General features: G+C 38.9%; 1 protein-coding gene across 6 annotated transcripts in view; it reads right to left on the bottom strand.

Moving 5' to 3' along the window:
• The window catches only part of LOC125462994 (homeodomain-interacting protein kinase 1-like), a 121,580-nt gene that overhangs the window by 26,435 nt on the left and 78,552 nt on the right, over nucleotides 1-16,593 (bottom strand). For all 6 annotated transcript variants that reach the window (XM_048553580.2, XM_048553578.2, XM_048553581.2 and 3 more), the window contains 4 exons: nucleotides 8,864-8,983; nucleotides 7,338-7,424; nucleotides 4,856-5,040; nucleotides 3,443-3,605 (listed from right to left, as the gene is read on the bottom strand). In XM_048553580.2, the coding sequence (XP_048409537.1) occupies nucleotides 3,443-3,605; nucleotides 4,856-5,040; nucleotides 7,338-7,424; nucleotides 8,864-8,983 (555 nt within the window). The remainder of the gene's footprint in view (nucleotides 1-3,442; nucleotides 3,606-4,855; nucleotides 5,041-7,337; nucleotides 7,425-8,863; nucleotides 8,984-16,593) is intronic.

Below are 16,593 nucleotides of genomic sequence, written 5' to 3'. Positions count from 1 at the left end.
AAGTAGATTCTCCAGTTAAAAACGGATTATATTTATAACCAGTTCAACGATTACCCCTTCAGTACATTTATGGTAAGGTGCACACCACAACCTTTTCTTCAAAAACTCTAGGAATATTCTACAAAAACAATTACCTTAATATCCCTTTTTACATAGAGCATAGAAAAGTACAGCACAGCACAGGCCCGTCGGCCCACGATGTTGCGCCGTGGAATAATCCTAATCCAAAAATGAAATAACCTAACCTACATTCCCCTCAATTCGCTGCTGTCCATGTGCAGGTCCAGCAGTCGCTTAAATGTCACTAATGACTCCGCTTCCACGACTACCACTGGCAAACTATTCCATGTGCTCACAACTCTGATTAAGGATTACCTTTTCACTTCTACGCTGTTAGAATAACAAAGCTAGATATATCAGTACTGAAGACATATCTTTACAAGGATCTCAATTTTGTTCACAAGGCTGTTAACATCCATTTACACTTTTCCCAGCCCCTATGTGATTTTCAGCGAAAAACTTACACTCAATGTTAAAACCTGTCAACGCTAACAAAATTCTACACACAAGATTATAAAAGGAGTAACACCAGAGACAGATAGGTTTTGATTAATAAGGGGCTAAAGCCTGAGAGGAAGAAGACCAGAAAATGGTGTTGAAAAATATATTAAGCATGATCGAATGATGGAGCAGATTCGAATGGCCCTATTCTGATCCTATATCTCATGGTCTGACAAATCCAATTGAATTGAAAGTCAAATTATTTCACATTTACAAAAGCTAAATACTGCCGATGGTGGAAACCTGAAATAAACACAGAAAATACAAGTGATATTCAGCAGGGCAGGCACTAAGTGGTATGAAAAATTTAATGAAATCACTGATCTTTCATCTCAAAAGGTTCAAGAGACAACACGTTACAAGCGACCACACCAGCAGAGAAAAGGAGGCAAAGATTAAACAAAAAACTCTTTGATAGATGGAACTCAGGGAGAGACTAAATGACAAAAAAAGGATGATACCACAAAGCAGGAGACAGGGTGAGAAACTGAAGTTGGGTTTAGGGGAGTTTAAAAACAGGATAAACAATCATCCAAATTGGATGGATGCTAACAAACAACCAAGAAAAATGTGGTAAGATTATGACTTGCAATTACAGAACTTGATTGGTGTTAAGTCAGAAAGGTTGTGAAGTGCTTAACTGAAAAATGGGTGCTGTTCCAATGGAGCTCAGCAGAAGTTTAAAGAACAGAGTAAGAAGTTGAGCAGTGAAAGGTCAGTATGGGAGTGCAGCCACAAGTTGGGAGTCACATCAGTAGACTGAAGAGACATTCCACAAAGAAGTCACTCAATTTGTGTGGTCTCCCCTGCACAGAATAAAGCAGATCACATTAAAAACTGACAATTGTACTAAACGTTAAGTAGTACAAGTAAACTATTGTTTCCCTTGGAAAGGGCAGTTTGGAAAATTGGAAATAAAAAAGGTAAAAAAGGGTAGGTGCAGAATTTTGTGTTTACATGGCAAGGGGAGGGCTTGACAGAGAAGTGGACTGGTTTGCTGCAGGACGAACAGTCACTTCATAACATTGAAAAGGGACAGGAAGTTCTGCGTGGTGTTGGCATGATTGTAGCAGTGGTGGAAACAGCAGTGGATCATCTGTTGAATGTACACCTCTTTAGATCAAATCTTTGTTTCTTGACTGTCTCATTGGTTCATCCCTTCATCCTGGATTATCTATAACATTTACTACTGTATCTTCCACCAACAAGAAACAATCCTTTTAGTTGCCCGCCCATCCATTTCCCTACCTCTGAATTAGCTTAAAGCCAGTCATATCTAATTTTTTTTAGGTTCTCATGAAAATTCATTAACCTTAAATGTTAACTCTGTTCCTCTACCCACAGATACTACCTGGCAGTATTTACACCCAGGTATTAAAGAAGGGGATCCACTTCGCTTTGTGGGCCATGTAATAAGAATGTTAGTTCATAATCTTGAAAGGAAATCATATTAATTAAAAGGTTCCACATCAGCTACATTCTCTGTTCCATACTCTACCTTTATGCTGTTACGTCTTAATCATAACAGAACTGGTTATAATTTCTTATGCTCTCTCACTTCAACTTACAGTTTCACCTCTACAATCTGTTTTAAGAATATGGAGCTTGCAGACTGCTTGCTTATATGGAGCGTATACATCTAAATTAGCCATAATCCCTTCCAGAATACACTTTCCCAATTTCCCCCGTGCAATATTTCTATAGCTCTTACAGCTTACACTCTTCAATTTCTTTCTCCAGTTTCTTGTGTTGGAGTTTAGTATACACTTGCTATCCATCAGGGTGTTAAAACATTAGGTTTTCCCAATAATTCATCTGCATATATTGATGTAAAATGCCCAATATACTGAAATTTAAAAGGACACTACATCATCTATACTTTAAAATAGCTTTTTTTTCCTCTATTCATTCGCAGGATGAGGGCGTTGCTGGCTAGGCAGCATTTATTGCCCATCCCTAACTGCCCAGGGGGCAGCTAAGAGTCAATCACATTGTTGTGGGTCTGACATGTAGGCCAGACCAGGTAAGGATGGCAGCTTCCTTCCCTAAATTAGTGAACCAGATGGGTTTTTCTGACAATCGACAATGGTTATCATTAGACTTCTAAGTCCAGTTATTTTATTGAATTCAAATTCCACCATCTGCTGTGGCGGGATTCGAACCTGGGTCGCCAGAACATTATCTGGATATCTGGATTAACAGTCCAGCGATAATACCACTAGGCCATCGTCTCCGCAACTTCCAGAGTGTGAGATGTGTGACAAAATGCAAACATCATTACCTTCTAATGAACAGGCTACATTAAGAGATCTCTTTCATATTAGTATCAACACAGGGTTCAAGAAAAAACTGAAATTCAATCTCACAAAAGCAGTCCCTGGGCTTATCAAATTCAGCTCATACTGAAAATTCTATCAGAATATGAGTACAACATGTAGAAAAGAACAAAAAGCTGCTCCGTTTATGTAGAATTGTCTCCTCACCGTCCAAGCAACTACATGGATGAAAATCCGACTTCAGAATATGAGTGAAATTACTGCATATCTACGCTGCGAATTCAGTGACCATCAACTTACAATTTGATGAAATGTGTTTTGTGAACACTGAACTGTCTGACTTCATTGTTAGCACCCAGAATAGTCTTTATTCCCTACATGCAGCGTCAATACTGGGCACTTTTACACCTTGCAAACATTCCCTACTTGCTAAGCAGTACCTACCACACCAATATGAAACTTTTGGCTTCCTTTCAAATCGCTTTCTATACTCAGATTTTCAATTCTACAATAATTTAGAGAGCAAATAAAGGAAACTTGTGCAATATGATGTGAAACAGGGCTTAGAAAGGCATTAAGTACAACTGACTTTGTGTGGCTCATACCTGATTGTGCATGGTGTTGAGTTGGTTATTGAAGGCCATTGTCAAATTTGTGCTTGTGCTTGGTGCAACATGTGCAATAAATGGGCTTTTATTCTGGTTTATTATTTCATAGTTGTTGGCTCGCCGTTTGCAAATCTCCATATTCTGGAAGCAGGACTTCACACTACAAGAAATGTCAATATATTCATTTTGTAAATGAGATTAAAAACACAAGGTGTGCACTTCATTTCACAGCTGTACACAGCCATACATCTGCAGTAAACACTTCTACAAAGTGAGGATTAAAAAAAGCACAATGATTCAGTGCATACCCTCCCTGAAAAAATCATTAGGTTCACATATAATTACGCTTCATTAATATTCCTTTATCTTGAAACTGCAGAACTTTATGGATCATGGGAAGCCATGCACAGACACACAAGGAATTGTAAAATTACAGTTAAGTACTGGCTGCACGCTACCATTCTTTCATTAAGTATCATTATTTGGTTTCTTCTGTCAGCTAAAAAAAACTGGTGTGCTGGACATCTGATCTGTCATTGCATAAAGTATGAGGTAGATTTTCCAGACAATCAATGAAATACACTTGGACAGCAACCTACATCCTAGGTTAATGGAAGTATTTTGAACTGTTGGGAGGCTACTGCAATATTGACATGGCATAAAAGTAGCTTGAAATAAGACCTTACCTAGGAACCAATAAATTGTATTTATAGGATACCTTTAATACAGTAAAATATGTCAACATCCAAGGTGCATTATCAAACAGAATTTGACGTTGAGCAAAAGCAAGTGGTATCAAGACAGATGACCAAAAGTATAGCCACAAACATATATTTGAAGGATTATCCTTGAAACAAAATGGCAGGTAGGTTTGACAGAAAGGAATCTGAAGTAGTTGAGTGGATTTCAAAGTAGTTGGCCTTTGCAGACAAAGGCAGTGCCACCAACTGCTGGACATTTAAAATTATATGTGTGAGAATGCCCAGAATTGGAGGAACACATATTTCAGAGGGTTGTACGTGGTTGTACAGATAACAAGGACCAAGACAACTGATGATTTGAAAATGAGCAAGAGAATTTTAAAATCGAGCCATGAGTCATCAGAGGTCAATGTAGATCAGCAAGCACAAAGGTTGATGAATGAATCTCAGTGCAAGTTAGAGCAAGGGAGCAAAGTTTTGGATGCCCTCAAGTTAATGTAGGTTGAAAGATGAGAGCGCCAGCAAGAGGTACATTAGGAACAGTCAAGTCTAGAAGGAACAAAAACAAGGACAAGCTTTCCTGCAACAGATGAGCAGAGACAGGGGTAGAGTCAGGCAGTTTTTGACAGGTGGAACATTATAAATTCCAAACTCAAGATACAAAGTCCTTGATTTCACAAATAATATTGATGTATTTTAAAGAGCTTACTGATTGCTATGAGGGAAGTCAAGTAGATGAGTCATGGTAACAAATGGATGGTTTAAGGTTTTTAACGGATTAACCCTCTTGTCAGCATCTATAGTCAACATTTTCTTCAACAGATCAATATACTCCCTCCGGTCTGCCTTCTCTGCCAACATATCTGTTCCCTCCAAATCATTTGGCATGTTCACCTAAAAGTGGAAAAACATTACACAACATCATTGTCAATCAGTAAAGAAAGACAATGTGATAATGGGTTTGTAATTAACTGATTTAAGATAGTCATTTTGATAAAATAAGTTTAGCATTAATAAGTTACAGCGGCTATGGTAATCTCAAAATGGTATACAATCTTTGTCCTGATTTTAAGTGTTAAGCACACAGTTTGTGTGTTGCTGTTAGATTTTCTGAAGATAAAAACATGACAAGGGTTTGGGTAGCCCCTTTCACTGCACTGTCATGTTTCGGGTCACATCGACCAACGAATACTAAATGTCTAAATGTTCAAGAGATGAATATACGCATTTGGCAGATTTCAATGACTCTTGAGACTTTAGAGCACTTCTCATTGTTAAAGTACTTTACATAGTAATACACAGAAGAATTTTTCCCCCAGGATTTGGTAACATTCAACATATGTTGATACAGTTTCAATGTTCAATAATAATCCTCTATCACTAAATACACTTATGGATTAAGTACTCAGCATTGCAAACAAACAAATCCTGTTGCCCACCATTCACTTAGTAACATATGAAGTCAGTAAGTAAAGGTATGCACTGCCAAAGACCATAAGTGAATTAATATTAGTGTCTTACTTCTTCTTACTCCAGAAATATTTTTAAAAAAACTTCCCAACAATTAAATTTGTAAGAATGGAGTGCTCCATATTTAAAGACCAGAGGATCCTGGCTTGTAGCAAATTTTAGCTGCGATACAATTAGGATAATATAGTTGATCCTAATACTACTGGGTCCTGATAAAAAGGTGAAGTGAAAAGGGAAAAAGATGACCAGAAAGTTACGAGCTAATATTTCCTCTTCTAATTTCTCTTCAGGTACTGTAAAATTCTCATTCAGGAGTACTGGATGCAGACCAGATAGATCAGACTCCTTGTAAAGGAATTTTTCCAACATGATTTTGCTTGACTTGTGCACACAATACAGACATTTGCTGGAGGACTAAGTATGAAACAATACACCAACGTTAAGTCAATGCTATCAGGAGGACAGCAGAATGAGCTGTGGTCCAGTACTGGAGTAACACTGGAGTAAGAATCAGAATCTTTAACTGGAAGTAGAATGGTAAACAATGGTGTTATTATTCTGCTTGTTGATATTTATCATCATACCATAAATTCAATAAATTCACAGGATCCATTAAAACTTCAGGAAAAATCAACTTACGTGTTTCAAAATTGGTATAGATTAATTTCACTAGTGATAGAAAAAATTAGGCCAACGACTAGCACTTCAGGCAGTAATATCTGAAGTACATTGGATTTGGTTTCATTCTTTCATTTAAAAGCTCCATAATTTAGCAGAATGCAGTGAAACATTGTCACCAGAATTAACAAACAAGCTTAATTCAGGTGATCAAAGTAAATGAGGAAAATTAAACCTCAGACCAGCTTCGAGGAAGGGTCACCGGACCCAAAACATTAACTCTGGTTTATCTTCACAGACGCTGCCAGACCCACTGAGCTTTCCCAGCAACTTCTGTTTTAATTCCTGATTTACAGCATCCACAGTTCTTTGTTTTTACTTGGAAAACTAACAGGGGTTGGGATTTGTAATCTCCACCAATGGGACTATATAATGCAATTTCCTCATTTCGACTCATAATGGCGCACAATTTCAGAAATATCTATGAATATCCAACGTTCAGTATCGCTGAAGGCATGTACTATGGGTTGGCTGGTTCATGGGAGGTATTTTAGACAAACAAGGGAAATTCCAGAATTTCGAGGCCAGTTTGACAGTACAACTGAACGGAAAATGATTACTTACAGGCCCTAAGCAGAACAGGCAGATTTTGCAATTTGAGAGGATCATAGCTAACTATTGATAGGGCAGGGTACCATAGCAAGATTCCTACCCGATCAGTGTACCAGTAACACTCGGCAGAGTTATGTTCAGTAGTCTGATCACGAGATTTCTGTCTTGGATAGGTACAGGTTGTGTCATTTTGGTCTTCAGTGAATCTCCTCGGAATTTCTGCATCTCTGTATGCTTTAACCTCCACTAATGAGCTCTTTCATCCAATGGAGAATCAAGGAATAAAGTTTAGGAAGATGTGACTTTGATCCTTCGTCTTTGTGAAGTCACTGATTTTTAAGTTCATTGCAATGAGGAGAGACTGAGGTCACTCATAAGTATAACAGAAAGAATACTAGAGTGATAATTTCTGGTGTTGCCTCAAACCTGCTTTACAAATGGATAATAACAGAGCTATGACAGAAGTTAGACAAGTCAAACTCCATGCATACCTGAGCCATATCATCCAAACAGTTGAAAATGTACTTTCTTGCTTCCTTCGATTTGATCCCAGTTTCCAACTCATGTTCCTCTGGTGTCTAATAGAGAAAAAAAAGTTAGGTTTTCCTAGACAAAGTGCTGAAGACTATTTCCTCAACCAATACTTCAACTTACCGCTGATCAGATTATTTTACTGGCTCCATTTTTGATCAAATAAATTGATTGAAAGTCACTGCAGCTCAATGGCTATGATTTTTTTAAAAATCAAAATGATTAATCTCTTTTAAAATGCATAGGATGGACATGGTAACACTACAGGACTAAACATTAAATTGCTGTCTACCATCTTCTGGTACCAAGTTTGGAGAATTCTTACTCAGTAAATTAATCATGTAGTGCACTTTACTTTTGATAGTTTTATGAAGGAATTCTGGGAAGAATTATATATATATTTAAATATATCCTTAATGTGCTTCTCAGCTTCAATTCTTAAGACTATCATGGTCATATTGATACTTGGTCAATAGATTGCTTCATTCATAGTAACATGTCGTTATAACTCAGAATTAATAGCACCATTAACTGACTTTTAACACTTAATATATTTAGTTGAAGGTCTATTACTTATCCACAAAATATCTTCTTTCAAGACAGATAAAACAAAAGAGCAGAGAATTAAACTTAACCCATATTCAGGACATACAACTTGAAATAATTAAAATATAATTTTGGCACTTGCAATTGCTAGTAAGCCAATCTCTCTCTTTCTGGTCGCAACACAGAAATAACATTAAAGGCCTGGGAGACAGCAGACAGTATCATCCAATGCCTGCAGCTGTACATTATTGATCGAAAAGGGTCTTCTTCCTTGTTGTATTGAGTTCACAATGATCAACAGTTGAATTTTGCAGGTAACAGCTACTTCACAATCTAATCTAGACAAGAATCTGAACACTCAGTTGTGTGTGTGGATTACCCTTAGAGCCGATCAGAATTATTCAGAGGAGAATAAACCCTATTAAGCGACACACCTTTGCTCACAAACATGACAATTAGATAACTAGTTATCAGCATTTACCAATAGCAGCAATACATCAGAAATTTAAAACTTGAGAGCTCAACAGATGCAATGCTAAGAATTCTGTAATCAGAACACCGGAATTTGAATTTAAGTCTTTCACATCTAAACATCAAGTGGAGGAGTTTTCCAGTTATGTCAACATTGATTACACAACCCTACTTGTTCAAGTATGTATTTATCTAGTTAGCTAGCAAGCTTTGCAGATCACACCAGTGCTTAACAACACAATTTCCAAACTACAATCTATGCAATCATATATTGTAGGTAAGAGTTGAAGAAAACAGAAAAATAACCACACAAGGCTTTGTTACAGATAACGAATAAGATTAAAACCATGATATTCCCCAGGGTGGTACTGAATTTTCAGCTTTTAAAGATGTGAGTCTACTTTCAAAGGCTAATTTAAAGATTTTTGTCAATCCCACTGTTTTTTTTTAGATTATAAATCTAAATAACCTTGAGCTTCCACAATGGATATCCTCCATCTGGATCTCTGTTAAAAAACCTTGTCGTCTTTGTTCCAGCACTCAGCAAGTACTCAGCCGGCAAACCTTGTGTTTGAGAAATGTAGCGTATCTGAGAGAAAAAAACAGAAAAACAAAATTGCAACTTTTTACCAATTCTAAAACTTCTGTAGATGACTTTAGTAAAACTTAAGTCTCATGCAGAAATTCACCCCTCCAACATATGCAGACAATTGCTATGCAACACAACACCATGTTACGTTCATAGCAGTCACATATTAACCCATCCATATCAGTATTGGTAGGTGTGACCACCAGGTTAACGTATAGATGAGTCTTCACTATGAGAACACTCTTATTCATATATTGTGGCACCAGAAACTGAGAATTCTGTGGTGCTCAAGTCACGTCCTGACTCCCTAAAGCCTGCCTACAAGGCACAAGTTCAGGAGTGCAGGAAAACTCTCCACTTAAGTGGATCTGTGCAGCTCTATAAGCAATCAAAAGCTTGATGCTATCCAGGACCGAGCTGCTCAATTTAATCATCACCTCAGTCACCAGTTTCAACATTCATTCTAACGCCGATTCACAGTAGTAGCAGTGTGCACCATTTACAAGATGTACTGCACCAAGCCTCCAAGGCTCCTCTGACAGCATCTTTCAAACCTGCAAACTCTACTATATACAGGGATTGGGGCAAAACACACATGAAACATCACATCCTGAAAAGGTCCTTAACAAGGCACACACTATCCTTTATAAAAAGATACTATCACTTTTCTTTCACGGTTACAGAGTCAAAAAATTGGAACTCCTTTTGTAACTGCACTGAAGGTGTATCCACATTACATGTATTGCAGCCATTCAAGTAGGCAGCTCACCAGCACCTTCTCATGGTCAAATGTGGAAGGGCAACAAATGCTGGTCTAGTCAGATAGAAGTAGGAAAGTTTGACCAAGGAGGAGGGGAGGAAGCAGATGGGTCTAACTTTGTAGAAATGAATCCACGAGTTTATCCTACTCTTCAGAAACAATTAATTTGAAAATCAATGTGACTAATTAACAGAAGGGCTCTGTAACAAAAGTCAAATGTTAAAGATAACTTTTTAAAATTGTACTCAGGTGGTAATCTTAATTGGGGATTCACTTGTGCTGCTTTGAGCTTGGAGGTGCAAATTTGCTTGTACCTCTGTAAAGATTTGCACTAACTCTGTCCTTCACCACCCTGGCTTTCTGAAAGAGGTGAGGCACACGTTTTTAAAAGGAAATATGAAAAGAACAGGGGAAAACAGCTTATGGAATCAGTTGTTTGTGGAGAAAAGAACCACACTATTATCTCTACGCGCAAAAGGTGATCCTGCAATCCTGCAGTGTGGTGCGGTTCAGCCACATCTTTCTTGGTCTGTAAGAACTGATTGCACACCAATTTCATTCAAGTTTGCACCCTTGGACTTGAGAAAATAAACGAAATGCTGAAAGACAAGGACTAAAGGTCTTCTTTTTACAAAAGCATTATAGTTAAAAGGTGAGGATTTAGTTGAACAAAGTCAATAACAACCGTGAAAAATACTAATCAATCATCTGTTTTTGTTGGAATGGCATGTGCAAGAAATAAATTTAATGGGGTCATGGGGGGGTGTGACATAGTAATGATGGATGATTCAATATTTCGCCTTCATTATTTAAATTTTTTCAATTTACTGTCTAGCAATTTGCAACTGATTATATACAAATATTGACTATCAACATTACCTGCAGCACCTTACAGTAGGCCGCTAGTTATCGATTTCTCAGCAGAAAGCCTTATGCAAATAATAGCAGTCATTTGTTGCTTCATGCACACACCAGTCTTGTGCTAATCAACTGAGACAAAAACACGTCTGTTCCAATATCCACACCAATTTACTGGTGTAAAACATCCCCAGGAATGACAGTACTAATCACAATAAACATTTATCTCATTTTTGGGCTCTCAGTTCATGTATAATTCATTTCAGAGGCAGGGATATCTATGTGACAAAAGTGATCTGCATGTGTAGATTCTAGACAACTAGATCAAATTTACGCTTTGGTACTTCATGCTTGTATTTTTAATTCGTAAGAAAAACTGTGGACCCAAGCAATAAACTCAATCAACCTTCGAGGTCACAGTAGCAAATCATTAAACTTCAGACTGATATCTTCAAAATATTATGGATTGAAGTCACTGAAAAAGCTGTGTAAAAGCAAGAACAAAAAGTTAACCACCATACTTCCAGTAGGTTCACCAAAAGGTCAGTTATTATAAATGGGGTGGTCTTCAATTTGAAGCTGAAGAATAGTTGAGTCAATTAAGCATCAATATGGAAGTAACAATATGTTATTAAACAAAGGAGCATTAAAAAACAAAATAAACTACTTTTACTTCAAGGTAAGAGAATAGAGGATTCTATTTTCAACATAACGTATCAAATCAGATTTCAACTGGAGTAGAAGTAGTAATGCTACAAATGGTCTGAATATTTGCTAACCAGAGAAAACACTGTCATTTAACATTAATTTTTTGCTGTCTGAGTTTGGAGGCGCAATCCCACTTAAAATAATTGGTTTGTTATCTGAGCAAATAATTCACACCATAATCTGACCAAAACCTAAAAGCAATCGCCAACTTATAAATACATGGATTGCCTAATTAAATGTAAATATGTACACTAACTGTTAACACAAGTGAACTACCCATGTATTTCTCCATGAAAGAAACTCTGGTCAATAAATGCAGAGCATTTACTTCTAAGGACCTATATCTTCTTAGGCAATGCTCGTGGTCTTTCAAGCTAAAACTGAGTTCTCAGGCAACTGAAGAGTCCAATACACAACTAACAGGTGGGGCAGATTATGAGGTACCTGGACTGCACTCTGTTCTTGGTCGAGTCTCGACTTCTGCTGGTTGTTGGCAATGAGGCACAAGTTATACAGAACTTTCACAGATGCTTTCCTTCAGGTAATCTTGGGTCAGGGTTTCCCAGGTGTCGATGGACATGTTACACTTCAAGGATATTCTTGAAGCATTTCCTCTACCCTTCTAGGGTTCATTTGCCAAGTCAAAGCTCTTGAGTAAAATTTCATTTCACAGTCTCATGGCAGGCATTCAGACAATGTTGACAAACTAGTAGAGCTGATCAAGCACAGTTGATACTTTGATGCTGGGGACGTTGGCCTAAGCAAGAATACTTGATATTGGTGCACCTATCCCACCAATGGATTTGCAGAATCTTGCACAGGCAGCACTCTAAGCAATTCTCCAGGATTTTGAGGTGTCTGTTATACATAGTTCAGTTCTCAGGCACACAAGTAGTGCACACTTCTACTGCTCTGTATGTCATAAGCTTGCTGCTGGGTGACCAAAAGCTGAACTGGCACACCGAAGGTGACGATGAACCTTTCTAATGTTTGCCCTTGTTGACAGTAGACTCCCAAGGTATGGAAAGTAGTCTGTGCAGTGTGGTATGATGGGGCAGTTTGAGTAGGGGACCTCTGTCTTACAAATGTTTCATGTAAGACATATGCTCTCATATGCCTCGGTCAGTCATCGAGTTATAACAATAAGAAAGTTCAAGGATATGGGAAACCATTTTGATGTGCAGGTTCAGTCTTGTTCAGTGTTTACATTATTGTATGTGCTAACACCACCACGTTCTTTGATCAGAACCTTTAAACTTCAAAGTAGAATTCTTGCCCTTCTGAGCATTCTCCTGTTTGGAAATAAGTGCTCTCAAGCACAAACCTGTAAACCAATTACACATTTTCCACTCAGTGTTTCAGAGATGGCGTAAGCATGGCTGAATAATTACAGTCCTTTTCAATACCGCATCAAATGCTGAAATAGCAACTATCATGGTAGTGCCATAGTAGATCATCTATAAAATCAAACACAGATAATAGACCAACAAGTTCTTGATGTTCATGAAAAAGTACAGCAGCAACAGTTACACACCAACGCTGGTTAAAGAACATGTGTTTTTTTCACTTGAAGGTGATACACATGACAAAGTAGCAGCTGAAGGAAACATTATCAACCAATTTTTGGATTGTTTAAAAAGAAAATGAAATACATGTAAAATGTGTATGAGACCAATCACCTTAAAAACATGAAAATGCTTGACTTCAAGAGAAAGTGCACAAGAACTAAAAAGTAATATAGATGCTGGAAATCTAAATTAAAAATAAGCGTGCTGGAAAAATTCAGCATCTATGAAGAAAGAAATGGAATTCATGTGTCGAGTTGAATCCAACTCTGCAACCAAACCAGAAACCTCCAGCATTTTGTTTTTATTTAAAGAGCTAAAAGACACCTGCAGCTAAACAGCCACCAAAGATAACTTCCCCGCATGCAGAACATGACAGTTTTGAAGTAAAGCCCATTAAGTTGTAAACTAATCACTCAAGAGACTGCAGAATTCCCCAGCACATAATTGGGCAGCAGAAAAAGGGGAATTCACAAACCTGAAAACAGGCAGTGTACCAAATGATTCCCAACTCAGTGCTAGGCAGAAGCTCAATGTTACCAACTTTCCCATTGAAGCCAAGTTCAAAATATAAAAACCCTCAGCCAACTTTCACACAACTCTTGCAATTGATGCAGAAATAGCATCCTTCCTGATGATTATAAGTAACAACATGTCACTTCTAACCATTCTCAGTTGGAAGGAAAATTACTCACTTGCAACTCCTGTCTGCTTTCTGAGGCAAATTCGATCTTGTCATTTATTGCCTGTTTCTTCTGCTGTCCCTTATCCAGCTCTCGCAATGCATGATGACCACCCACAATTGCTCCACACCACAAACCTATCACTGCTCATCCCCTAAATGCCAGTCTTTCCCTGCTCTCAGTCTTTTTTCTCTTTCTCATTCCGTGAGCTTTCTCCGGTTTCCTGTTGCTTGTACACACTCAACAAAAGGGAAAGAGAAAGACAGGGGATTTGTACAACAAGAATAAATATTTTTAAAAATCAATATTTCTGGGAAGTGGAAAGACAGTGAAGGCAATGAGCACAGGAGTGATAGGTAAATACATATGCTGACATGCAGGGATTTGGGTGCGTTTAAGGTGAAGAAAAGTTGGGATGGCAGAAAATGTCACATTTAGAGGCATCAAAAGCGTAGAACACAGAACATTACAGCACAGTACAGGCCCTTTGGCCCTCGATGTTGTGCCGACCTGTCACACCGATCTGAAGCCCATCTAACCCACACTATTCCATGTACGTCCATATGCTTGTCCAATGATGACTTAAATGCACTTACAGTTGGCGAATCTACTACCGTTGCAGGCAAAGCGTTCCATTCCCTTACTACTCTCAGAGTAAGGAAACTACCTGACATCTGTCCTACATCTTTCACCCCTCAATTTAAAGCTATGCCCCCTCGTGCTCGCCGTCACCATCCTAGGAAAAAGGCTCTCCCTATCCACCCTATCTAACCCTCTGATTATTTTATATGTCTCAATTAAGTCACCTCTCAAACGAAAACAGCCTCAAGTCCCTCAGCCTTTCCTCATAAGACCTTCCCTCCATACCAGGCAACATCCTAGTAGATCTCCTCTGCACCCTTTCCAAAGCTTCCACATCCTTCTTATAATGCAGTGACCAGAACTGCACGCAATACTCCAAGTGCGGCTGCACCAGAGTTTTGTACAGCTTCACCATAACCTCTTGGTTCTGGAACTCGATCCCTCTATTAATAAAAGCTAAAACACTGTATGCCTTCTTAACAGCCCTGTCAACCTGGGTGGCAACTTTCAAGGATCTGTGTACATGGACACCGAGATCTCTCTGCTCATCTACACTACTAAGAATCTTACCATTAGCCCAGTACTTTGCCTTCTGGTTACTCCTACCAAAGTGCATCACCTCACACTTGTCTGCATTAAACTCCATTTGCTACCTCTCAGCCCAGCTCTGCAGCTTATCTATGTCTCTCTGCAACCTACAGCATCCTTCATCACTATCCACAACTCCACCGACCTTAGTGTCGTCTGCAAATTTACTAACCCATCCTTCTACGCCCTCATCCAGGTCATTTATAAAAATGACAAACAGCAGTGGACCCGACACTGACCTTTGCGGTACACACTAGTAACTGGTCTCCAGGATGAACATTTCCCATCAACTACCACCCTGTCTTCTTTCAGCAAGCCAATTTCCGATCCAAACTGCTATATCTACCACAATCCCATTCCTCTGCATTTTGTACAACAGCCTACTGTGGGGAACCTTATCGAATGCCTTGCTGAAATCCATATACACCACATCAACTGGTTTACTCTCATCTACCTGTTTGGTCACCTTCTCAAAGAACTCAATAAGGTTTGTGAGGCACGACCTTTCCTTCACAAAACCATGCTGACTATCCCGAATATGAAGGAAGTTTCAGCAGCACATAAACTAAGGCAGCAAGGTAGAGACAGCAGTGTTATAAAGTTATCATTGGTGGTTTTTGTAATGGAGAGTTTCAGGTCAGAGCATAAATGAAGAGTCACATTTGAGGCTGAGCAGTCAGCCAGAGATAGTGGTTGAAGGGCACACAGGGAAGTGGTGGCAAGGAAATTAATCTCTGGCAGGAGGTGAAGACACTAACTTTTATTTTTTTGTGTTAAATTTTTTTTGTTCATCAGCCATTGGAAACTGCAATATCAACCCAGCTTTGGATTAGGCATCCTACAGAGGCCACTCAGGGTTTTTTTTTAAACAATTAAAGGCTATTTATCTGTTTTTCTACTTTGTGCAGGGCAGAGTCAGTTAAGTCTGTCAACGGCTCATAACCATCATTGTCTCCACTAGAACTGGGAAAACTGGGCATATTTTATAAAAAAAACTAGTTGAGATAAGAATGACAGCCCTTGACATCATGGTCACATTCAGCTACGTGAGACATCACGGAGCGGTAGCAAAACTGGAATCAATGGATATCAGCGCACAAACTCTCTGGTGATTGGAGCTATATCTTTGCATATAGGGAGATGGTTGTAATTGTTAGAAGTCAGTCATCGCAGCTCCAGGACATCTCTGCAGGAGCTCCTCACGGTAGTTCCAAGGGGCAACCACCTCCCGCTGCTTCATCAATGATCTTCCCATTCATCATAAGATCAGAAGTGGGAATGCTTGCCTTTGATTGGACAATGTTCAGCACTATTTGTGACTCCTAAGATACCGAAGCAATCCATGTTCAAAGAGAATGTCCAGGCTTGGGTTGACAAGTGACAAACAACATGTGTGCCGCAGAAACATTAGGCAATGGCCATCTCCAATAAGAGGCCATCTAACCACTGTGCCGTGACATTCAAGCGTGTTACTATCACCGATCTCCAAGTATCAATATCCTGGGGATTACTATTAACCAGAAACTCAACTGGACTCACCACATAAACACAGTGGCTGCAGGAGCAGGCCAGAAGCTAGGAATACTACAATCAGTAACTCACCTCCTGACTCCTCAAAGCCTGTCACTAGCTACAAGACACAAGTCAGCAGTATGATGGAATACTCCCCCAGTTGCTTGGATGGGTACAGCTCCCAACATTCAAGCTTCTTGAGATGTTCCAGCACGAAGCAGCCCACTCGACTGGTACCACATCTACAAGCAGCCACTTCTCTCCACCGCTGATACTCAGTAGCAGCAGTGTGTACTATCTACAAGATGCACTGCAGAAATTCACCAAAGATCCCTAGACAACTCGTTCCAAGCC

Source organism: Stegostoma tigrinum, chromosome 21, assembly GCF_030684315.1.
Source record: "Stegostoma tigrinum isolate sSteTig4 chromosome 21, sSteTig4.hap1, whole genome shotgun sequence".
NCBI lineage: Eukaryota > Metazoa > Chordata > Chondrichthyes > Orectolobiformes > Stegostomatidae > Stegostoma > Stegostoma tigrinum.
Note: the sequence above shows the minus strand (reverse complement) of the source record. Positions and strands in the feature narration are given on the sequence as shown.